The sequence below is a fragment of the Vanessa tameamea genome, chromosome 12 (genome assembly GCF_037043105.1).
Source record: "Vanessa tameamea isolate UH-Manoa-2023 chromosome 12, ilVanTame1 primary haplotype, whole genome shotgun sequence".
In the NCBI taxonomy this organism is placed as follows: domain Eukaryota; kingdom Metazoa; phylum Arthropoda; class Insecta; order Lepidoptera; family Nymphalidae; genus Vanessa; species Vanessa tameamea.
Window position 1 is genome coordinate 10,000,001 of NC_087320.1, and position 26,988 is coordinate 10,026,988.

A 26,988-nucleotide genomic window follows, 5' to 3' on the forward strand; every position below is an offset into this window, starting at 1 on the left:
AGCCGTTGAAAAATAAGATGTTGAGAATAATGGAAACGTACTGCGAATCCCGCATGATTATAAATAGTTCTGACTAATGATCAGTCATTTATATTTAACCATAAAAAGTACTTACGAAATATTACATACAATTTTAGCACGTCAACATTTCGTTTATTCGTGTATTTTATTATATTGTAAGTAAAGCGAAAGTGAAATCATATATAAATATATTCAATGATCGATCGATTTGCAGAATTCATATGGAGTCAAGAGGAACACAGAAATATGGGAGCCTGGACCTTCATTAAGCCACGCTTTGAGAATCTTCTTGGAAAAAAGGTAAGAATGTTTTGTTATTTTCTCAAGTCAATTTAAATTTTGAATTAAACAAAAATTAAGAAAGTTATCAGTATATAAACTTTCCAAGTAAGATTAAAACACGAAAGGACCAACAATAACAAAATGTATTCAGTCATTATAGAATTATGCTATCTTTACATTCTTGCGTTTAACAGTAATTTATTGTTTTATAACGCCAAATACATACATTTATACTCATACATAGGCTTTGTATATTGAAAACAGAATTGTTTGTGAAAATTTTATGAATGCAATCTGCTAGATCTTCACAAACAGAAAATTCAATCCAATGGCAATAACAACCTTTGCTTTGTCATTGTATATTTTGTACGAAGACCTAGACTGGCTTAAAATTGATGGACACGCACGGGGATATTTCACTAAACTTGATTTGAGAATCTCATCAATTAAAATTGATGGTTTTGCTCTTATCGTATAGGACGTATTAAATAAATAAATAATAAATAAATATTGGACAACATCACATACATTACTCTGATCCCAATGTAAGTAGCTAAAGCACTTGTGTTATGGACATCAGAGGTAACGACGGTACCACAAACACCCAGACCCAAAACAACATAGAAAACTAATTAACTTTTTCTACATCGACTCGGCTGGGAATCGAACCCGGGACCTCGGAGCGGCGTACCCATGAAAACCGGTGTACACACTACTCGACCATGGAGGTCGTCAAATATACACAAGGATTTAATAAAGTACAAACTATTGGGTAGTAAATTTGTATTTTTAATTGTTTAATGAACATGTTTGTAAAATAATTTATAATTATGTTACGAAATATCGTCAATCTTCATCAATATTTGTAAATAATTTTGTACCATAGTATATCCAAATAATTTAATTAAGATATCTTAAATCTGTCTCAATATGACGCTTTCTATCTATTAAATCGAGGAAGCAGTTATTAATGTGACAATGGTTTTCTCATATTAAAACCCTCCTAACGGATTATTTCGTACAGAATTTCCACCCTTATTTTAGTATTTCCTATGGCAAGTCCATTCGGATGTGTCTCCTGTAATAACCAATACGTATGTTTACTTTTGTCATAGTAATCAATTTATATATTTCTTTTAAAAAAATAAAAATAGGAACGATATTTTATATATTTTATGAATCCACTGGAAAAAGTAGTAATTGTGATTTGCAGACGCAAATTTTGCTCTTATAAAAGTTACAAGGAATAATCGGAACTTTACTTAAGTGGTTTTATTGTTATGTATAGTTTCCTTTATGTGCGATTAATAAATTCGGTTTGCAGTTTTTGAGTGTGTTCGATAAATCTGATAATTAAAAGTTTTATAATATAATATATAATATTACAAACAGACACTCCAATTTTATTATATGTATAGATTGAGTGTAATGTTATTGTCATAATCGGCAAAGGATTGACAATGTATAGTTACTACGATTAAATCCTTCTGTGTGTGAACATTGATTAATATATCAGATATATAGGAGCCGGATATATAAGCAAATATAACTAACACATAAAATGTACTTTATGAAAACTGTTTTTTAGTTTCTTCTACTACATTAAAAAAAACACATTCCGCTCAAATAACACGTGATAGTATCTCAGTCAGTTGATCTTGTCAAATCACGATCGAAATTATTCTACATTATGAATAAAGTTTAGTTTGAATTTGAAGGAGCAGATTATTTCTGCCACAGTTTGTAGAAACTAATTCAGGTATATAGGTATAATTGATGTAGAAGATTGATTCGACAGTCTAAAGATACTAGCAATTCATTTATTTATTTTCTTGCAGTTAATCTACGCTGGTCGAAGCGAAGCCGCGACGCCAGCTGTCGGTACGTCGAAATTGCATCGAGCAGAAGTTGAACACGTATTACGAGAGCCATTATATAATATAAAATAGCTTATCAACACATAGCAAGTACTTATAAAATGATTTTTTTGATAACTAACGCTTCGTTTGTTCGAACGATCTCTTGGAGGAAATTATGCATTTATTCCAGACATTTTTGTATTTTAAATAAGGTATGTTTTTACTTTGAAAATGTAAATAAAATTATATTACGTTATTAAATGCACTTGTTTTATTATTTTACATTACATTAGCAGCCTGTAAATTTCTCACTGCTGGGCTAAGGCCTCTTCTCCCTTTGAGAAAAAGGTTTGAAGCTTATTCCACCACGCTGCTCCAATTGCTGCTAAAATTAGACCCATGCAGATTTTCTCACGATGTTTTCCTTCATCGCCGAGCACGAGATGAATATAAACACAAATTAAGCACATTAAAATTCAGTGGTGCCTGCCTGGATTTGAACCCGAAATCATCGGTTAAGATGTGCGCGTTCTAACCACTGGACCATCTCGGCTTATTATTATTATTTATTAACTTATTCAGAACTTACAAGATTAATATCCGATAATATTACTCGCCAAACCAATGAAGCAGTTTGAAAGGGAATTTGCTTCGTTTAGATACAATTGATCGTAATCAAATTACCTACCTATATGTATCGGAAATATATCTAACGAGCCGATATTAATATTATTTTGATCTTCATTCCACGCGGTCATGATGTATACAGTAATTATTTTTATGATATATTTATATATATATTAAAGACCGAATATTAATAGTTCTTATGGAAGTAAATAATAGCTATTTAATGATAATATTCTATTAAAATTACTTTAAATGAGAAAATAATTATGTCTGTCTGTTTGTTACTACATAACCTTTACCTTAATTGAAGACCTTGAGATGGCGAGATCTTATGGGATATAGAAATTGCAGGGAAAAAATTGGCGTCCCAAAAAATACAGACAACAGCTAGTTCCAAATATTATATTTGAAAATATACTTAACAAAACAATTTGATAACATGTTTCTGGATCCTAGTCTTTCACTCAAAACGTTTGTATTTATATTTGTAAACAACGCTCACTCATACATCTTAAACATACGACGACTATTTATTAATAAATAAAATACTATAATAACAAACTTGTATAGACATTTTATAATGGAGTATAATTAAATATAATAAATGACAGGTTTCATGACGTTGTGTATTTAATTATATTGTACGTCGATAATATACCTTAACTCGAATCAACACGACAACGTTTGATCAATAACATCATATCAACGGTTACCTACGAATCTTCAGTTAGTCTTACCTACGAATCTTCAGTTGTTCTTGCCTGTTAACGTCATGGCTGGCAAAGGAAAAGGTAAGAAAAAAGAAAAGAAAGAAAAAGAAGAAGGCGGAGACAAGAAGAAATCTAAAAAAGGTGGAGGCAGACCCAAGAAAGGCAAAGCGAAAGGTAGATGTAACGTAGACATGCTCACGGATTCGGCAATGGACAACGTTTATTACGCCTGTCATAATGTCCAAGAATTATTGCAGGCGAGAGGGTTTCATCCTCCCGATTTTAATAAGAAGAAAAAGAAAGGAAAACGCTAGTAACACAGATCAAATACGTTGTTTTCAAGTTTTTTGTTCTAGTAAAAAACTAGTTTGCACTAGTTTCCAATTTTGTTGACCTAGTTTGTTTTGGCCAGGTCGACTGCAACTCGCAGATAGTGACGCTATTTCGATTCAAATCGTTTTAATTGCGTCGTTCTTAACTTATTTGGAATTGAAATTACTTGGAATGTTCCCCTTACTTATGTTATGTAATAGGTATATTATATAGTGTAATAAAGAGCTAAAACTATTTAAACTATCTTTATTATCATTACCTTACATCTTACCTTTCAATTTCGTTTCGTTTTGTTTATGCCTGCAAATAATATATTCCAATTCGTTTAGAAGAGACTTTTTGTTATAAAATATCAACATAGCCACTTAGATGTTTGGAAAACCACAAAAGCGCGATTTTTAAGACATTTAATAAATATGTAACAATGTTTCGGAATAAGGCACTAACAAAATATCGATATTCATTTAAATATATTGAAGTGAGGTTAGTGTTTCCTAGCAATTACCCTAAAAAAAATAGAATATCAAAATGTGAATGTTTATACCGAAGAAAAAGTCAAAGTGCGCTAATGGAAATGGGAAGTGAGTTAAGATGTATTAGCACAGAGAAGACTAGCTTATTTGGTTAGTTTTCTATTGGCTATATTGCACTACATTAAGTCTGTATGTAAGAACACAGTATCAATTAATTATTTAGTGATTTGAAACAAAGTTTCTGTATATTGTATAGAAATTGATAAAAAGATTAATAAATAGATTAATTAAATATTAATATATAATCTCCAGATAATTACGCTCAAATCGTACAATAACGATTAAACATTTAGATGGATGTCCTTTTGTCTTGAAAGTATTATCGAATCGTATCGGATACCGTCGACCGCTCCATTGTTCAGACAGACCAATAAATTTACGTAATAAATTACAGCTGCTTCTAAAGTAAACGTTCTTTGCCCAAAACATTTTAGAGTTTAAGATTTATTTGGAAATTGTACGCTTAACTGAGTGTTCTATGAAATACAGTTTCAAACAATAGACATAAAACCTTCTTATATATTCATACAAAAGTCATAAAACATTATATTAAAAATGACTCTAATAGTGAATATAATTGTCACTATCCGTTAAAATTACAAGTATAATTTAAGTAAATAAAATGTAAGAAGTGTCAAAATGTACTAAGTATTTGTATTTTTTTAAATAGATATATAAAATATAACAATGCGTGAATTCACAATAATATTAACTATAAGCGTATAAAAAATTATAAAATCATATATCAAAATGAATCAATCACAAGAGAATATAATTTCCAGTAGCCTTTAAGACTCCGCTTTCATTAAAAATTTACGAAAAAGTAATAAAGTAGTACTTATAATATTGAGATATTCAACAAAAAAGAAACAAAATGGTGATACCTGCGGTCGGAATTGATCTTGGAACAACCTTCTCTTGTGTTGGAGTGTTTTTGCATGGCAAGGTTGAAATCATCGCCAACGATCAAGGTAACAGAACTACGCCATCATACGTTGCTTTCAATGATACCGAAAGACTTATTGGAGATGGAGCGAAAAACCAGGTAGGTACATAATACAATACAACATAATTTAAGTAAAGAAAACCATTGTGAAGCGAAATAAAGTAATGTTTTTATTTACTTTATAGATTGCTATGAACCCAAAAAATACAATATTCGATGCAAAACGTCTGATTGGCAGAAAATTTGATGATCCTAAAATCCAACAAGATATTAAACACTGGCCATTTCAAGTTATTTCTGACCAAGGTAAACCAAAAATTAATGTTGAATACAAAGGCGAAAAACGACAATTTACTCCAGAAGAAATTTCTTCAATGGTTTTAACAAAGATGAAAGAAATTGCCGAAACTTTTCTTGGTGGTATCGTTAAAGACGCTGTAATAACCGTTCCGGCATATTTTAATGATGCTCAGCGTCAAGCGACTAAAGATGCGGGTGCAATAGCAGGCTTAAATGTTTTGAGAATAATCAACGAACCGACTGCAGCCGCACTTGCTTATGGACTAGACAGAGACTTAACGGGAGAGAAGGATGTTCTTATATTTGATCTAGGTGGCGGAACGTTTGATGTGTCAATTCTACAAATATCAGAGGGATCATTGTTTGAAGTTAGATCTACTGCTGGCGATACACATTTAGGGGGTGAGGACTTTGATAGTCGAATGGTAGATCATTTCAGCCAAGAGTTTGAAAAAAAATTCAAAAGAGATATCAAAAGTAATCCTAAGGCTCTGAGAAGATTACGAACAGCGTGTGAAAGAGCCAAACGGACATTATCATCTAGTACAGAAGCTAGTATAGAAATTGATGCTTTACACGAAGGTATAGATTTTTATTCAAAAATAACGAGAGCGCGTTTCGAAGAGTTATGTTCAGATTTATTTCGACAAACACTTACGCCTGTTGATAGAGCCCTTAAAGATGCTGGATTGAATATTAGAGAAATCAACGATGTTGTGATGGTAGGTGGGTCAACACGGATTCCAAAAATTCAAAGATTATTGCAGGTATTCATTTATATTTAATTGTTTATTTTTTTTTATATACTGATTAAAAAGTCTGATAATATTTTGAACCCTAGGATTTCTTCAATGGAAAAGTATTAAACCTCTCCATCAATCCCGACGAAGCAGTAGCATACGGAGCTGCAGTGCAAGCCGCTATTCTCTCTGGTTCGACAGACACTCGAATTCAGGACGTTTTACTTGTTGACATTACTCCTTTATCTCTCGGAATAGAAACAGCTGGTGGTGTAATGGCACGATTAGTAGAGCGAAACACTAGGATACCAATTGCACAGAGAAGGATCTTTACAACATATTCGGATAATCAACCTGCCGTGACAATTCAAGTAAATTGATAATTTTATAATTGCTCACTTTAAAGTTCCATTCAAAGTTTAATTATATCATATTCATTTTATTTAGGTTTTCGAAGGAGAAAGGGCGATGACCAAGGACAATAATTTGCTTGGAACATTTAATTTGACAGGTATTCCTCCAGCGCCAAGGGGCATACCGCAAATTGAAGTATGTTTTCACGATAATTTCACTTAAATACTTTGGCTAAAATTAAAATCCTCAAAACTGACGTTTATTTGCGTCACAAATATCACTTGATCCTAGCTTATCTATATCTTCTTATTTGTATGACTTAGGTTACCTTTGACATAGATGCGAATGGCATTCTCAGTGTGAGTGCCCAAGACAGAAGCACTGGAAGATCAGAACAAATAACAATTTCAAACGATAAAGGACGCCTCAATAAAAAGGAAATAGAAAAAATGCTTCAAGATGCTGAAAAGTTCAAAGCAGAAGATGAAACTGCAAGAAAGAAAGTCGAATGTAGAAATCGATTAGAAGCATATGCATTTGGATGTAAAACAGTACAGTATTCGTTTGGATTTTAATAACTAAAATAAATTTCCTGTTGAGAGGTAGATTTGATACCTTGGCTATCCTAAGCCTGTGGAAGATTGCCTACTACCAATAAGCATGAAAAATTGTATGTCATATAAGTATTAAATTACAATAAAAGTAAATAAAATTATATATTATAACCATAATCAGTCTTAAGATAATGATACTTAACATTTTTATTTAGAATCAACAAACGTACATTTTTTAAGCCATCTGCTGTGGGTCCATTTTTAATTTTAAAACTTTAACATGTGACAGTATGCACTACAACTAAATAATTTTTAAAGCAAAAAAATTCACTAAAATGTTTCAAACTTAAATCTGATCACAACAATACTAAGTATTGCTTTTGTCGGTAAAATATCTGATGAGTGAGTGGTACCTACCTAGATTAACTTGCACATCACCACCACCACAAGCTCTACTACTAAGTAAAACTTTACAACTCTACAGTTGAAACTTAATACATATATTACTTAAATCGAAACTTTTATAGGCTGCTGAAAACGCCGGCAACAGATTAACAGACAGCGAACGTGACGCAGTCATCACAGAATGCAACAACCAGATACGGTGGCTCGAAGCAAACCCTGATGCAGGATTATCAGATCTGGAACACCACTTGCAAGCGGCTCAAAGCGCTTGTCAATCAGCAATGATGAAACTCCACGGAGCTAGTGGTCCGAGCCATACAAGACCAGTGAGTTCTGGTGGACCAAGGGTTGAAGAGATTGATTAACCATTTCTTATATAAACAATCTGTGTTCTATAAAAGCAAAATGATAATTAAAAAGTCGCAAACCAGGAATTAACAAATCAATTTCTAAAACCACGAATTGAAAGTATAAACGAACGTATTTGAATAAGCTTCTCTGCATGATAATCCACTACCTGCTGGGCCGGACCGTAAGTTTAGAGGGCCATGGGCTAACACTACTTAGGGGCCCTAACCTAAGACATATCGGAACGTAGACTTGAAACCATACGACCTGTTTAATTTAATGAAGTTATGTATTCTTTCGCATTATCGTCTATTTTTGACTTTGACTTGACTTAGTTGGGCCCCCTTGAATCCACGGGGATCTGGGCTGAAGCCCAAAAAGCCATATAGTATATCCGGCCCTGACTAGATGTCAATGTAATATGGAATAAGCAGATGTTATGTCTCATCATAGTTGGTCTTAAATAACAGCTATTCTCTCCGATTTGTGTTCGAAGCAACAATAATATTAGATTTTAAATAAAAATGCGTTATTTTTATTACTACAAGTATTTAAAACAGGATATTTACCATGTTTTTTATTTTTATTTGGTGGATAAACATGGTAAATATCCCATTTTAAATAGTTGTAACAATAATATTTAGTAAACTATCAATAAATTCTCCGTTTAAGCCCAGAGTTAAGAAAGTCGACCTTTTACAGTCGCAGTCGGGTGCGTAAATTTATTGGTCTCGTGCCTCATTCGTCACACCATTGACTAGTTTAAATTTAAGGGCATGACCGAAATCAGTCGGCAGGACATTGGGAGTTGCACGAAAACCTAAATCGTTTAAGATCCACATAGCATCCACATTTCCTTTCGGCTATACTATCGTATTCATATATCGTGCGAGTTAAATAAAAAATCAACATTGTACTTAATATTTTTATTCCAAAAATATAACAATATGATGGCAATTTAAACTATTCGGTGCTTAAACATAAAATATTTGTTCAAATAACAACAATAATCATTAGTCACAGGGAAATAATAATTTTAAAATCGGAACGCTCCAATTTATTCTTTTCATTTTTTCAATAAATATTAGTACAAATTAAATTATATTTACACTAGACATAAAATGAAAAATTAATTTCCGTTGCCTAGGCATTATTTTATTCTTATATTATTTACTATTAAGCCCAAAAATATACAAGAAAAGGTGCTATTATCATGCTGATTTCAATTATATTAGTTGCGCAAGCGCATGAAAATAATTTTACCACCACAACAATATCCTATATAATAAGTACACTTTTTAAGTGTAAAAAAACACTAAATCGTCGCGTCAATGGGAAACATTAGAAAAATACTTTTAAAAAACCATTCAAATTAAATGCAACGCTTGATAAAATTAAACCATTAAAGTTGATCCTTCGAGCCGGATTTTATTGTAAAACACGACACCCAATTTGTATTTGTACTTATTGTCCTAATGGTTCACTTTCAACCAAATAACTTTACTCTACTTTGTGCTATATCTTTTGTGATATCTCTAAACGTCTAAACTATGTATCTAAAACTTTTAATGTTTAATTGTCAAAGTATATTCAAATAAAACCCATACACCATGCCCAAAACGGGAACATTACGATTTGATCACGTTTTAAATCCAATAATTTAAAACGTGTACATAAAATACTATTTTCCTCTAAGAGCTTTAACTGTTATCGCAAACGACACTGCTGACGAATATGCATATACGACTCTATTGTATTCTACTTAAGAATTAAATTTCCGATTGAAAATTATTGCCGTTATAACAAATACAATAATCTATCAATATGATTAGAATGTCATAAGTTAAAGGATAATAAATCACTACTGCTTCGATGAGTCTATTTAATCTAACAGTGAAACTATAGAGGATTATTATATTAATAATAGCAACAACACATTGTGAATGATTAAAGGTTTAGTGCTACAAATTCCAGAATGAGTATAAAATGTCCAAAATAAATTTCAATGCTTACTGATAAGTCGGCAGCCTTGTTTTCAAAGGCTAAAAAAAAATATTTTTCTTCGTTAACTAAAGAGTTACATAAATAAGAGTTATTTTTATATCAGAATAATCCGCCAATAGCAAGTAAGTTCAATTACTAAACAAACAATAAAAAAAAATCTATTCTAATTTCATTTGTTCAAAATTCTAACAAAATTGTATACTTTTTATTGCTCTACATCACTGCAATGAAAAACGATTGAAGAAATGTATAAGATTACGACAATTGTGTGTAATTTTGCTAAAAATTGCTATCTCGATAAAGCTTTTCCTTAAAAAAGATTTTTATTTCATATATAATTATTTTCACAACTCAATAAGTACAATCATTATAAACAAAAATTGGTTCACTTACTCCAGTTTCTGATAAATGAAATATTGATCAAAGTTAGATTAACTTAAATTACAATATTACATTCAACCGCTTACTTGATGATTGAAAATCAAATATCAACAATCAATTTTTAAATGCGTGAAACTACTTATATGATTATCTTAATCATCAAGAGAGATACGTTAATAATTGGATGAAAATAGATTGGCTTACATTTTGGTGATTAAAAAACTATTATAAGACAAAAAGTTTGTAGCCAATGAGTTCTCATTTACAAATCAATTAATACCCAATAAAAATCCCACGTAGCACCTAAATAATACAAGAACAACAATATATTATCTGTTTTCTACAATATATATATTAATCCACATATGGAAACACAATATGTGATTTACATTTACAAACCCCTAAAAAATCATAGGAAAAATTGCGACCCAGCTAGAATTAAACTACCAGCACTTAACAGCATTTCTATAGCATGTTCTTTGCAAACTTTTTTTTTTTCAGTTTGATAAACACTTATTAAATTTTTAAGTAGTTTACTAAATGACATAATTTCAGTTACTTTATACATGTAGACAATTTAGTTATAAGTAGTAATTACATATTATTTACTAGTGTTACAAATGTTTCTATTTTTCAATTGGTGGGCGTGGCTAAAACTTGACACGTTTGCACAAAATTTAGTTAAATATCAGTTAAATTCACAACTTTGGTCGTCCCTCTGGAGTGAACTAATGAACTTAACTATCATATACGTGCGGACGTGTGGACGTTTACTAAATATCAATTCACTTAAAATGTAGTTACTACTCGATAACTCTTACGTTTACGTTCAATACGTGTAAATCAGCCCTTTGACTCAATTCGATTAGGTTTATTAAAGATACATTACCTATGACGTCACGGTCGCCTCATGTTGCTATTAAACATAGCGCACAACTCAGTATGCGTGACCTTTTGGCCAAAAACAATTCTATTTATACCGTTACACGTGCTGATGTAACAAAAAACGCTTCACCTTTACAGTCATTGACCTTTGCAGCTAATACGTCACTGTTAATGCAAAAGGTCGTGCGTGAAATATGTATACTTTGAAAAGAGCGCAAAAACTATTCATTTTTTTCTTATATTTTACTCAAGAATATCGGGATTGGGTATACATTTACTTACGATCTTTTGCCACCCAGAGTGGTGTCATGTACGTGTATAGATGTAGATTCTGCTGTCTCACATTTTTGCTACAATTTTTAAATTTATTTTAACTTATTTGTAATTAAATGCGTTTTATTAAACTGTCGGCCTCATTCATACCCACCGGCGGCTCTTATCTTCTGTATAAAGGCAGCTTGAACTTCGTCAGCTCTGAAAGAAAAAAAAACTTCAATTAGCACAAGAATCTAAATACGATAGAGAATAGACACATCGTGATTTTCAAGAAGCGAAGTGAAACCGGTTTTCCTGACTGTGACCAACAAAGGCGAAAAAAGTGAGGAACGGTAAACAAAGTACATTAAAAAGACAATAAAATTCATTCAAAGTATATATAACAAATACATAATATACAGATATATAAACAATATTTAAATAAGGAACACAAAAAAAGGAAAAATTCACTCGAAGGACCCAAAATGCTGGAGTCGAAAATTAGTAATTAAAAATAAGATAACTATTAATTTTAATACATTAATAACACGACAACTTATCAGATCGAGAATGGCATATCCCAATTACGTGTATTAACTCGACGTATTTTACGTTAGATTGAGGAAAGTCTTCCGTAATGAGTCAATTACTATCGACAAGAATAGTATCACGATTTCTGAATAATATTATATCACGGTATTTCCATATTAATTCCTGACAGATATCGCATTTCGTATAAATAAAACATTTACCAAATTTATTATTACAGCCTCCCCCTTTTTCTAGTTACTTTGGGGTCGAAGTTTATGGTCGTCTGCCTGCCTGACACCAATACTCTCTGGGAATGCTTTTAATAGGGTTTGAGAAGGGTACCCGCCTCCGTATGGACAGTAAATTTTATATGGACGGTATTGACAAATGCGCTTGTTCGAACAAATTGCATCAATATATGCTTATATTATAAATGTGAAAGTAACTTGTGTCTATCTGTCTGTGGCCAAACTACTGAACCGAAATTGATGAAATTTGGTATGAAGCAAGTTTGAACTCCAATGTAGGACACGGACCGTTTTATACCTAACACCTGACGACTAATCCCTAACACGCGAGCGCAGCCGCAGGCTATTCCATTGTTTTAAAAATATTAAAAAAAAAAAAAATTCTCATTTAAATATTAATAACTTTGATTGGATTATGTGTACTATGATGAAACTATGAGTTGGATAATTTCTGCACAAGCCGGTCAAATTGTGTTAAATATCATTAATACTTATGAATTATTAACTCCTAGAGCTGTGTATAAATTTGCCCAATATTACAGACGAAAATAACTAATATAACAAGAATAGACAAAATAAACATACATCAACCTTAACATTAACCTTACCGTTCAAATCCTGCAATATAAAAACAATATCATTTGAAGTGGAATTTATAATTATTTTACAATGGATAATTCATATGTGTGAACATTAGTTACTCAATCACACTGAAACGATTGGACTGGATTTGAATGAAATTTGGTATTCGGTTGTAAACATGTAAAAAAATTGTTTTATTATAATTCCTTTACTGAAACAATACTAAGTCTTTTTCTTTTGGAAGTATCTAAATTCAAAATCATGCTTATATCCTGTCCAAATAATCATTCACTTTGACAGATGAAACTAGACGATTGCTGCAACGTAACATTTTGAGTATCGATTCGATTATCGCTACTAATTAGTATGATATATCGATTATCGATTTTTTCTGTTGCATAAAAAAAAACATGTTTGATTTTTTAGCAGTTTATAAGCATTGTTCTTTATTATAAAACGAAAAAAAATGCCGTTATTTTATCTTTTAATTCGCAATTCGCAGGATTTTATAGCGATTAATATTATAAAAATAATCATGAACTTGTCTGTCGTATCAATAATGCAATGTTATTATGATTTCCCACACCTATGTACACTATAATATTCTATTAATTAATTGGCAGCGAATACATTCGATAACGTCACGCGCCATCGAATGTAACTACATTTATGACGCTCGATAATTATCGTGTTTTTTTTAAACGAATACATCAACGATATTAAAATGTATATAAACATAAATAAGACCAATATATTAAGATTAGACAGTTTACATAATTTTTTATCAAGCATTTTAAAGTTAACTTCTAGACAAACAGCACAGTTACGTTCTAAGGTAACTGTATAATCTTTGGCCAATAGAAAATTCGAGATCGTTAACACAGTCAAAAAGCGACAATGGCTGATCAAAACAAAACAATACTTACTTATTACTGGTGACTGTGTGCATCAAATTAATGATGTACTTGGGGCAGACGTCTTCATGCATCACCCTCGCGTGGAACAAGAGGCCTTGACACAAGCAGTACAGTATCTCAACGAGCGGCCAGTGTTCGGGTATAGCGCCTCTTTGGTACGCCCATGAGAAGAGAATCTAAAATAAACACAATTTTAAATATAGAATACACTAGTTCCAAAAGATAATTGGCTAATTCGCCTACAATATCTGTCAAAGAATGTTAAATTTTTAAGCCTTTTTTTGTAATAGGCATAGAAATAGGGACTAGCATATCTGCCAACTGATGATATGTGGTCACCATCCATCATCATCGTCAATGCACCACCAACCTAGGGAACAACTAAGATGTTTTGTCCTTGGTGGTTTTATCGATACTGGCTCACTCACTCTTCAAACGGGAACACGATAATACTAAGTATCGCTGCTTGGCATTAGAACATAAATTAATCAAATAATAGCTTTTTGTTTCATAAATACACATTTACTACATAATATATGCCTAAATATAAAAGTACGACCGAAGAAGTTAGAAAGGGTTAACAAAACATGTTTATGATAAAAAGTTAAGATTTATTTAATTTCAATCGTAGCCACCTTAACCCTCTAATGCCTCTTTCTAAATTAAATGTATTTTAATAAGTATTTTAATAAGTATTTTAATAAGTATTAAAATAATAAGTATTTACCTGTAAAGTAGATGTTATCGGTGCTAATGAAATGGGTGTAGACGGAGACGCTCTGAAGGCCGCGCCCGCGAAGAAGCCCGCCGGCAGAGCGTACAGCGCGCTGTCCCTACCGTTCGCACGACATAGCAGGCATATAACCAGCTAAACATACAAAGACAATTTTCTATTTTTATTTAATAAAAATAATACGTTAAAAATTATTATTCTAATAATTAATATTATAAATGTATATAAATACAATCATTTGATTATAGTATGTAAAACAAAATTATTTACTTACACACAACCGTACCATCTAAGCTATGAGAAGATTATATATATATATATATTTACATATTTATGTATGTATGTATTCTATTTTATCTAAATGTAATGTACGTATGATTTATATTTTTGTATATGTCTTAGTGGATAAAAGATTGCAATAGACCAAAGTCATGATTAAATTAAAAACGCTGAAATTTGTTTAAATATTGTGAGAAAAAAAAAAATATTATCGTCAGTCATAAGCAAGAGAGATAGCGACAAAACACGTTTTCATTTATGATAAAAAGCGACACTAATATAAGTAATTAGAATTCGATTCCGATGTTAATTAAAATAATTCCATACAAAACTGTAATGGAGTCATTATTATCCACACAACAATTTTTATCCGTCACAATTTCTTGCAACGTATTTATTTGCTGCACTTTAAACATACCTTGAATTATAATAAAAATATTAAATTCAAATTTTAATTTTCGTTTAAATTAACACGTTGAATTCAAGTAATTTACTTCAAGGATATAATATAACTTTATATAATATATTTATCAAGCTTAAAGTGTAAATTTAAATAATAATGTTTTAAACCACTTTAAAAGTAATCACGTCATTAATGTACACTGTATGCTGTGGGATATTACATTTATTATAAACTGGTTTATTAACTATGCATAAAAAAAGGACTCTAAAAGTAAAATAAGGATGGAAAATTACGGCATTCGTCACTTATTTGTGAATTAATCATTACATTTTAAATTATCTTTTTTTATTTGAGTATTTTATATGACATCGATAGGCGGCCGTTCAAATGGGACACCTGATGGTAAGTTACCACTGTCAATAAAAATTGGCGAAGTGTGAAAATTTAACCACTTCTAACATAACCAATGGGCTACCGACCTTGGAAACTGAGATGTTATAAGTCCCTTGTACCTGTAGTTGGCTATTATATTGGCTCACTCTCCCTTCAAACTGGAGCACAACATTACTTGGTATTTCTGTTAGAATATATGATGTATGGGCGGTACCTACCCAGGCGGGCTTGTACGAAGCCCAACAACCAAGTATTTCGTTACTTCAGGATACCGATACTGTTCTTATTATACCTATAGTATACATGATAAATATTATTTGGACGGGTGGATGTGTGTTACTCAATCACGATAGAACTACTGAACGCGTCTAAGATCATCATCTAGATTATAGTCTAGATAGGGTACTCTTTATCCTTACCTACACTACCTACAATTAGTATAGAAAATGCTTACCCGATAAATTCCAATGTAGCCACCAAAGAACAATCCAAGCTTCAAATGCGACAGTTTCAACGATTTCAAAGCTTTCGTCGGTGTCAGGAGCCGCGGTATGACCGTCCTGAGAGCTGTCATGAGGCAACCGACGCCGAACAACTGTGCTGCCCCCTGGTGGATAAATCGTAACACTATTTTTGATTAATATTATCATGTCTATTTTACATCTGCTTCATGTAACAGGCTGTAAATTTGACAGTTTTGAACAAAAGCCTCTCATTTCCAGAAGATTTGAAACTTAATCCAAAAGGCTCCTTCACTGAGATTGGTACTTAGACATGTGACAGAATTTCACTTGTCACATGTTGGTTTCCTCCACTGGAAAATACGAGATAAGTTAGAATTAGAAAAACCAATTAAACACATAAAATCTCGAGTATCATTTGTTCGAATTTTCACCGTCATCAATTAAAATTCACGAGCTCATTTCTGCTCAATTCAAACGCTTACCTTCCAATTATAAAAAAAATATATAACGTAATATTTATATGACGTCTCTAGAAAAACACTTGTTATGACGTCATCGGAATGGGAACTCCATAAAAATAACATTGAATTACGAAAATAATATTTATCCTTATAGGCATATTTTTCTTATTTCGATAACGTCTTTATCCCTAACAAATTACATACGACATACGACATTTGACCAACGTTTATCCTTATTTTAAATTACAGCAAACTGTTTACGTTATGTTTTCCTATGTTAATAACTGACAATTCGACCCCGAGTATTACGTATGCAATAATAATAATAAAAATATTTACTTACTTAAGCTCACTTTTATTTTATTACGGAAAACAATACAAGATAAAATCTCGGATAAACAAAAAATAATTTCGAGACCAAATTATATCGTATAATAATAACATACGCTTTTAGACTTTTTTATAATCCGATTTTCGTATAATTTATATTTTGTACTTAAATTTATTTAGCAGTCTAATTTGTTTCATTTACATTATTTAATAGCCAGCAACCTTAAAACAACCTTCGTCCTTTATTTTACCTTGACATAAATGAATTCGTAACATTATAATTTGTAATGTAAATAATTGTATATATCAAATAAAATCGAAACCTTCATTCATAGTCTGTAAATAAAATGAATAATCAATAAAACAATATTAGCTAAGCCTTACATGGAACAAAGACAATCTTTATAATGACTGAAGTCATAATGTCAAAAACGCGTGAAAACGAAAAAAAATAATTAAACATTATGGTTATATATTGACAAAGCCGAGTCGTGGAACAAAAATAATTTTGGAAATCTATTTATCATCAGCCAAGGGTATGTATGTAAATATTTAAGAAAAATGTCAATTTGAAAATATTTGTTACTTATAAAGAAAGAGAAACGGACATCTACATTACACATGGGTATATAATCAATTTATTTAGTGAATATAGCTGTCGCAAAATAACATTACAGCTGAATTTCATTGAAATTACACACATGCAGGTTTCCTCGCGATGTTAGCCTTCACCGCCAAGCACGAGATAAATACTAAATATATAGCTATCGATTAAATTAAATACCTTAAAAATTATAAATATGTAGCTAACCTACCTCTTGAGAAATAGAGAAAAGAAAATAAAAATTGAATAAGCCGTTAATTATATAAATTATTTTAAAAAAAAAATGTTTAGTTTAAAAGTTTGAAAATTTGAATTCCATACACTGTGCGAATGCGATGGCAATATACGCAAGTGACAGAGACAAGTAATAACGGGTCAGAGTACGAAATTCTACTTGTTGCGCAACCGGACTATAGCAACAGTTAACTGAGTTACTTTGTAGATTATCAAATATGTATGTATTATTGTTTAAGCTGATACATGAGTGAGGGAAGTGACTTATGTAATATTACTAGGATAAAAAACAAATTAGAACGATAAATATTAAATACTTTTTTAAAACGCTATTTTAAGAACTCACATGTGAAGAACCTATATGTTGACTAAGAAGATTTACTATTTTATTCGATTTTAATTAAAATCAACAGTCAAATAACTGTGCATACTTACTTATATTCCTAAAAAAAAAACAGATAAAAAATATCATACAAAAAATGGTCATGTACAAAAGCACAATAATGGCTGAGAAATAAATTACTATGTTTAAATATATAAAGTCATAATGCTTAACACTCATGATAATTGATAATGTTACTCTCAAATATATGCACCTCAATCTCTATGTCTAATAGATTATGTACCAAGTATACAGAGGTTTATTGGGTTTCGAAATGAATTCCCATATTTTTCCTTGATCCCCTCCACGAGTTCAAATATACTAAATAGAACACAATTTCAAATTAATTTGATATTTACCTTAAAGATGTAATTCAGACAGGGCCCTCTGTGAGGACATGCTGGACTCCTTCCATCGATACCTTTAACAGGTTCACCAACTTCTTTAGAGACTCGTGGAGGAGTGAAGAACCTAAATCAAGTTTTAATTTTATTCAACAGCAATATATCATTTAAAATAGTTTTAGGTTTACAGAAAGTCAACATGATAATAGATATATTGTACATTTGGGGTGATACTATCTGAAATATTATAAATATGTATGTTATTTCTAAAAAAACGCACACATACAAATATACTTTTTTGTCACAATCATATTGTGTGTAGATACACAAATACATACATACATAAACATTTAATATTCAAGTCAACATTTTTAAAATGTATGTAATTACTATGGATAAATACAAACATGTAATTATAAATTATCTCTTAATTTAAACTCATAGAAATAATATTCAATAGAAAAATATAATATTAAATTACCAGAATATGGGTGTACGTTTCGTGTTCTCTCTTTCTAATCGCATAAGGTAGAAGAAGATAGAACTACCCAGCATGAATATCAGAGTTTCACGTCCAGCTGACCGTCGCCAAAATCCTTTCGCTTCTAATGTTCGTAACCAATATTCGAATACCTGAAATAAATATCTTATGAATGATATCGAAATATTCTACTTATAAATTTATTTTCTTATTCATGTGGTTCTCCCACCAAGAAAAATTCAATATTTGAAGACATAGATAACTAAATAAATGTATTGCATTTTTAATAGTTAATTGCAGCATTACTAATAACCTATTTACATCAAAAACAGAAAAAAAACAAAATTTGACCATAATCATTATTTTAAATTTGATGTAAACATATAATATGAATTAACAAGAAAATATTCGTAATTTTTTTTTTCTATACTTTTATATCCAATATTATTTTATTGGTAAAACTATAACTCATTAATCACTCCCAAACAAAAAAAATTGTTGACGAACAGAAGAAAGAGAATAAAGCACTAAGTTTGGCAACCCACGAGTAATATTAATTGTAGTTTTTATTCTCTTATAAAAATGTTTTCTTATTAAATCAATGGTCTACTTTCAAGATATGTTAAGAAAATATCAAATTGTATGGTAACATTTTTTATTATTTTGGGGTGAAATCGGATCTTATCAATATCACTTATTTATGATATATAAGGTAGGCTATTAGTAATTATATATGACCTTTGTATAGTTTAAATTGATTTGTATTTTAAAATACTTACCAAGTTTACAAACAAATTGACAACCAAAACTCTTCTATAAGGAGGTTCAAAGTATACAGCCAACCCGCTAATGGTGCATGGTAATAACACTGTAGCATAATATGAAAACTGACTGAAGAATAATTTTCTGCAAAGAAAAAACTTTTATCATTCAAATTCAATAATTAAAAAAAAAGAACCTATAATAGTCTAATAGAAAAACATATAATGAATTAAAAAGAAAACACTTAATCCATAAATATGTTGATAAATACATAACTTCGAAAATGTGAAAAACTTGGGATGAGTTTTTAAAAAAAATAATGTTAAATATATTGTCCAAAGGTTTTATATGATAATTTGTGATTTGGATACAAATATAACTCCTACCTTATCATAGTAAAAACAATATCTTTCAAAAAACTGTACTTTATAAATCATTTAAATATATTAAGCAATTAAATATTATGAATATATAAAAGAACAAAAAATATCTTGTTTATAAACACTGATTTCAATTATACTGATGTATTCACACTATATTGATAAGCATCTAAAGTCACATATTTTAAGCCAGACATTTGTTTAAAGTATTGTTATCAAATAAACCTTCAACATCCTTTAAATTTTATACTAAAATAAATACTTTGAATTTTAGATTTAAAAATCAAAATATAATTCCTTCAAGTAGTCTCTTAGAAGTACTTCTGAATCATAATTTACAAAATTGATCTAAGTTTAAAGAAGAACTTAAATGAAACTTATATTACTCAATTAGAGATCTTTTACCTACACTGCCAATTGGATAATATAAATTAAATTATGAGAATAATTTGTAATATAATAGTTATGATCATACATATTATGATGTAATGAGGTAAAATTATATTTTAAAGGAAACTAGTTCTGATAGCAAAATTGATATTTATATTAAAGCACACAGATATTTTGAAGTTACAGAATAATGAAAATGATAAAACCAAGAATAAATTGAAAATTATTTTATACCCAAAACAGAGAATCCTTTTACATTTTAAACACAGAGTATTATTAAATAAAAAATTGTATCTCTTTTCCTATGCATAACAGATTTAGCATCTATATTAATAAAGCAAACATAAAAATACTACAGTACTATTTCTCCTCTGTTTGTTAACATATATCCTATTTTATTTTTGTTTGGTATGTACTAACTATCATAACTGTTATTCATTTTTTTTTTCATTTGTTTTTCTTAAATTTTCAATAACAATTAGGTTCAATTTTTATTTCAAATATGTGGACCAGCAATTGGGCCAACAAGACATTGGAACTGTAACAAATATTTCCATCCCTTTCATAGCCAATGTGCCACCAACTTTATTATAATATGAGTATTATAATATAAGAACTTCTCATTGTATATATCCATGTATTGAAAGAAGTTCCTTACCTAAATATACAATTCAATGTAACAAATGAGCTTCCAACAGTTAGACCGAAGACTCCAGATTTTAAATATAACTTGAATTGTTCAATCATATCTTTTTTACTTAATTTTTTACCCCTCATCAATATTTGTATCTGTAAAAGAATTTGCTTGTTATTTAAAAGTTTGAATTACTCAAACTCATTTAACTTAACACTACAGTTTATGGAATATGTATGAATATATTACTTCAATTTCATACATTTATGTACATACTAAACTTGGTACTTATGTATTAACACCACTGCAGCAATAATTAAATTCTGTGAATATGCCAATATAGGTTAGGTTAAATTTTTTTTAATATAATAAATAAATAAAACCTAACCTATCTTGATGCATCTATTTTTGGCTGTGGTGGCATTAATACATATTAAGTACAATAAACTTTTGTTATTTAAAATCATTTAAATATTCATGTTAGTTGAATGTTTATCAACATAATCAGCCTGTAAATTTCCCACTGCTGGGCTAAGGCCTCCTCTCCCGTTGAGGAGAAGGTATGGAGCATATTCCACCACGCTGCTCCAATGCGGGTTGGTGGAATACACATGTGGTAGAATTTCGTTGAAATTAGACACATGCAGGTTTCCTCACGATGTTTTCCTTCACCGCCGAGCACGAGATGAATTATAAACACAAATTAAGCACATGAAAATTCAGTGGTGCCTGCTGAAAATTCAGTGGTCATATCAAATATTTTCATATTAATGTTATATATATATGTTTCCTTTTAATTGTGCTGATTAAGTTATTTCTATGATTGTCATTTTTGTCATGACTAATGAATTGTAAAAAAACATCAAATAAAAAATTAAAATATTATCAATTTATCAGATAAGATACCTTTACTTTGGATTTAATCATAGATTATATTTGTTAATTGTATTACAGAGATTATTACGACATAGTTTCTGAATTATTTTTTAAATTATTAGTAAGTATGAAGTAGTAATACGAAATTTATTGCTATTTACTACAAATGAAGAAATATTACTTACAATATAAACCATTGCATAAAACTTATAGCTTCCTCTTATACAACTCAATAACATAGTAGTTGTAGCATCAGAACATTTATATGTCCATGGGTGTATTAATGTATTGCACTCACAAGCGCTACAAGCTTTATCGAACCATAGTTTACTAGCTTCAACCATTTTCGCTATTTACAAACACTTTTCCACGGTCAAACAAAATTAAAGTTCATGTAGATTTTTTGCAAAAAATACGTTATTTATAATTGTATTCAATCTACTAAGACACAAATATTGTTAGATATTTTTCGGTTGTAGCTGCTCAGTACTCGATGTTAACGATCGCCAGGCAACAAACACAATCAACGACTGACTGAAATGAAAACTCAACCAATTCAAAGCTTTAAGCCGACGAATAAACGAAAACGACAAAATCAGTTCACCGTATAATATAATATAAACCAGTATGTTTTAAAATGACGATTGTCTTCTCACTGGAATATCCAAGGGTTATCCGTACGACGTACTATAAAACCCTATGAAACTTCAGTCTGCGTATTAAATTTTACATTTCAAAATAATTATATATATGTCAAATCAAGTGACACTGAACAGTACTGATACTGAACTACTGACAGTAGGACTAAAAGTTGTCAAAAGTCAAATGTAAACCACAAACTACAGAGTATTTTTATTAGTCATGTAAGTACAGTCAGAATAAGAAAACCTTCGTCAGTTTTCAAATTCATTCCTTTATCAAGTCATTAACTCTTAGTACATTTGGAAACTAAAGCATTAAACAGAAAACTGCACATAAAATTAAACTAACATAGTATGATAACTAGGTTCAAAATAGTGTACATTGCGACGCAATATGTCATACTCAATCGGTAAAGCAGATTATCGCGCATACTGAGCACACGAAAATAGACCTTAGGTGACGAACCTTTTCTTACCCCGACTGTACATAGAAGCACAGAAACCTTAGCAAATAGTATGTAATATTAATAGAAATTATATATATTGTTGGAATAAACATCTTAGCCGAGCGAAATCTGCGTCACGTCAAAAAAAATAAGTAAAATAAACTACTAGTGATGACAAAATCTAAGCTGTTAAATATACTTATCATGATATGACTAAATAATGGCTGTGGTATAAAACTGCTTTTTTCAAAAATTGAATTTGTTTAAATGAATTACTTTTCTATATGAAGGTAATTGGTAACAAATATCTATAAATATTACATACATTATATACATTAATGCTATGTTATTTATGAAGTACTATCTGACCCGGCGAACTTTGTTCCGCTTTAAATGCAATAAATGAGCAGATTTTGAATTTTATTAAGTTAATTTTTTTTATGAATATAATAAATATATATAAAAAAATCAATTATTTTAATGATTCTTTTGGTGCTTAGGTTGGACTCTTCAGTAAAGCACTTAGTGACGACATTTTTTGTTTTATTATCAGGCGCAAGAACAAATCACGCAAATGGTCTTCCGACCCGTGAATATGCCACATATAATTGACCATGTGAAAAAAATGGATTATCTAGATTGGGACCACAAACTATCAAAGATTGGTCTTGTGATTTGTTAATAGCAAATGTAAGACGGATTGAAAATTATGTAGTTTAAGTCATCTATATCTTTATTATTAGCCGCCAAAATTGCTCGCTCATTCAACCATTCATTTATTTTTGGTTAGTAAAGATGTTTAGGAATATTTTGTTGATGAGTTCATCTTTCGATGAGACAAATTTACGGAAATTCTGAGAAAATAAGATCGATCCGCTCGATTTGTCGACAGTTACTCAACCATTACTGATAGTTAGCAATTGCTCCGAGAAATCTTCAGCAGATGTATCATTTAGCAATGTAACTATCATGTTTATTGTCAGCTGAAGAAGAAGATTCGATGATTTGAGGCAAAGGTTTACTTCGTCAGCAGCAGTTGATCTTGGAATTACTTGCAGTGTTCGGCGGAAATAGCCAGACAGTAAAATCATTGCACCTCCAAAACATCTCAAGTCATTGCGTAGATATTTCAATGTTCGGTTAAGTGCTTACAATGTACGTTTATGTGCCATTGTGCATTCGTTCCAGATGATGTTTTTCGATGCTGATAAAACTTTGACCATTGCGAAGTATTTTGCAATATGTTGGTTCTTCAATAGTTTGAAATATATAAAAATATTCTGAAACGGAATCAAAAGTATTCTATGTCCGTCTCCTGGTTCTAAGCTATCTCTGCACCAATTTTCAGCCAAATTTGTTCATCCGTTCTTGAGTAATAAGTAGTGTAATTAAAACCACTTTCTTTTATATATATATAACAAACAATATTTACCATAAGGAATATATATTTCGCAAAAAATACGGTCTATTATTGCTTCTTCCTTTATACTGTAGATCCTTTAAATTGAGTAAAGGATTGTTTGATAGGTATAAAATAAATACCTGCGTTATAAATACCTGCCTTTTGATGATATGATGTTACTCTTAATTTACTTTATATTATCTCTAAAATTATCCACATAATATTTTGCAAATTAATTAGAATTACTACATAAACAAAATGTAGTAATTCCAATTCATCATTATTTTTAACAGATATTCTTAACAGATATTTTTAACAGGAATCCAATTGATCACTTTTAGGCCAAATCCAATAACTTTACTCTCTGGTGGAAAGGACACTTATTAAAATAAAAGGGAAAAACCTATATAAAGTCAATTGAACGCGTATTTAATTTTTCATTTATGGGATCAGCGAATTAGGATATTAAATTTTAACCCAAGACCCAAGATAAAACTATTTAGGTAACATTTTTAGATTAACATATTTCGTAATAAATAAAATAAACAAAAAACTTACAGTAGAGAGGCCATGTACAGCTAAAAAAAATAATACACTTCCTTTTAAGCAATTTTGGGTCATATATATAAAAGCTTCAAAACAACTACTTGTCCACGGATGAAGTAGCTCACTACATGAACAGTGAAGTATATGGGATGTATCCACCATGAATTTACTCACTTCGACCATTTTGAGTAAATATTATAAAAATAATGAGCACCTATATTTATTAGCGCACTACTTTCAACAGTAATTTACTAAAACCATTCTATTGTCACATGCGTCTGTGGACATTGTTTCGCAGTAAGTTCAGGAGGTCGATTCATGTAAATTATTGGAATGAATTTGAATTTTAAGAACTTCATGTAATAGTCACCTAAATAAAATGATTTGTAAGTATACATTAATACCAACCAATTTACAGTTCACGAATCTTATTAATCTTATTAATATAATATAATATAATTTAGAAGTACCAGTTTTAGCGCATAGTTTCAGAGTTCGGTTATTTTTTTAAATAATTGTCTCGTTTTTTGTGTAATTATGGATATCCATAAGTGTACATATCCTTTCGTGTCGCATGAGAATAAAATATTATGCGTGTATTTACTACAACAGTTTATTCACATTGAATTTATTAAATATATAGATATTTAATGAATCTCTAAATTTCAACTATGTATATTTTATATCAGTCTTTCAGATTTTAAAATAGGGTGGTTATATGGATTAAGTTGAGTTTGGCGCAATAAAAAAAATGAGAGTGACTTTTTATAATGAGCGAGTGACATGATGCTACTTAGTGACAAATCGCGAAATAAACAATTTTTTCTTTATCTTATTTTAAAATATTTTATTTCTTAAATTTTGTTTTACTTTGTGAATAAGTGTTATAGAAGAGTGAAAATAGATAAAATTCGATTAATAGTAAAATAATTACTTTTATTATTAATAAAAGTTTAGACCTTATTTATTATAAATGATTTGTATGCAATTGAAACATATTTTATATTATGCCGAAGAAATAGTGCTTCTTTAACTACTAACTGATATCTTGAGGTGGCAACATTGAGCGGGTTGATAGGAAATATTAGAAAATAAAAATAAATGAAATAAAATATAAATAATAACATAATACTATTAAAATAAGAGCACCTGTTCTCCTATATGTTGATTTTGAACACAATGTATTGCAACTTATCAATTTAGAAATAGATAGTCCTAATACAGTTATATTATTTGTAGATATGTATATACACTGGTCAAAGTTTCCGAAAATAACTTATTAGGTATTGTAAGGTAATTAATTGAATTCAACGAATGTTATCTTTTTTATTCTATCTATTTTTTAACTTTACAGTCCTGATTGTGATTTATCTATACAAGCTAAATTACAGTTTTTGCAGCGTATGTCTAAAGAATACTTTTCTTCCTGAATACATAGCGTCGGTATTACAAGTTTTACAAAAAAATATTAGTTAACTTATTATATAAAGAAACATAAAAAAAAACCAGCCTGGTATATTATACCACCGAATAATAATATAATATATTATCTAACGTAAATCAATCAATTGTGTCAATGTTGAAAAATAAACAATTTTACTGTTTGGGCTAGACACTTTATCATTTGGTTTGTTTGATGGTTTATGTATAATTGAACCTTTATATTTGTAACGATAATATTAAATAAGCTTGCTATTAAAGTAACACAATATATTACTTAATATTTACCATGCCATTATTTTATTTTAATCAGTTATCTTGTGTTATAAAAAAGTAAATGACTTATTAAATTTATTGTAATTTATTTGATGTAAACTACTAATTAGCGTTCTAAATTATTTTAACATCTCAATGGGACAGTTAATAAAGCTATTTTAATGTGTCTACCTAAATAAAGTCATGATATTATAAATTATAGTTACATTTATCAGATATATTTTGTCTATGGCCATAAACGCGACCCACTAAAGAGGTTCTACAGTTTGCCG

The 26,988-nt window shown here is 30.0% G+C and overlaps 4 protein-coding genes across 4 annotated transcripts in view; 3 read left to right on the forward strand and 1 right to left on the reverse strand.

The window, feature by feature from the left end:
- The window catches only part of LOC113393122 (probable 2-oxoglutarate dehydrogenase E1 component DHKTD1 homolog, mitochondrial), a 27,957-nt gene extending 25,643 nt beyond the window's left edge, over window positions 1-2,314 (forward strand). The window contains exons 19-20 of the mRNA XM_064216424.1: window positions 236-321; window positions 2,142-2,314. Of these exons, the coding sequence (XP_064072494.1) occupies window positions 236-321; window positions 2,142-2,252 (197 nt within the window). The 3' untranslated portion in view covers window positions 2,253-2,314. The remainder of the gene's footprint in view (window positions 1-235; window positions 322-2,141) is intronic.
- Window positions 2,315-3,547: 1,233 nt separating this feature from the next.
- LOC113392935 (uncharacterized protein) lies at window positions 3,548-3,960 on the forward strand. The gene has a single exon (XM_026629567.2). The coding sequence runs from the start codon at window positions 3,562-3,564 to the stop codon at window positions 3,811-3,813; it is 252 nt and encodes an 83-aa protein (XP_026485352.1). The 5' UTR covers window positions 3,548-3,561; the 3' UTR covers window positions 3,814-3,960.
- A 1,267-nt stretch (window positions 3,961-5,227) lies between these two features.
- Window positions 5,228-8,084, forward strand: LOC113392930 (heat shock protein 68-like). The gene is made up of 6 exons (XM_026629561.2): window positions 5,228-5,410; window positions 5,497-6,378; window positions 6,453-6,722; window positions 6,799-6,900; window positions 7,029-7,256; window positions 7,787-8,084. Exons 1-6 carry the CDS (start codon window positions 5,240-5,242, stop codon window positions 8,027-8,029), a joined length of 1,896 nt encoding a protein of 631 aa, XP_026485346.1. The 5' UTR covers window positions 5,228-5,239; the 3' UTR covers window positions 8,030-8,084.
- Window positions 8,085-8,923: 839 nt separating this feature from the next.
- Window positions 8,924-22,739, reverse strand: LOC113392931 (transmembrane protein 135-like). The gene is made up of 9 exons (XM_026629563.2): window positions 22,151-22,739; window positions 21,114-21,244; window positions 19,703-19,829; window positions 18,924-19,075; window positions 18,458-18,569; window positions 16,078-16,230; window positions 14,543-14,683; window positions 13,825-13,991; window positions 8,924-11,756 (listed from the first exon to the last, which is right to left on the reverse strand). Exons 1-9 carry the CDS (start codon window positions 22,307-22,309, stop codon window positions 11,696-11,698), a joined length of 1,203 nt encoding a protein of 400 aa, XP_026485348.2. The 5' UTR covers window positions 22,310-22,739; the 3' UTR covers window positions 8,924-11,695.
- Window positions 22,740-26,988: the final 4,249 nt, after the last annotated feature.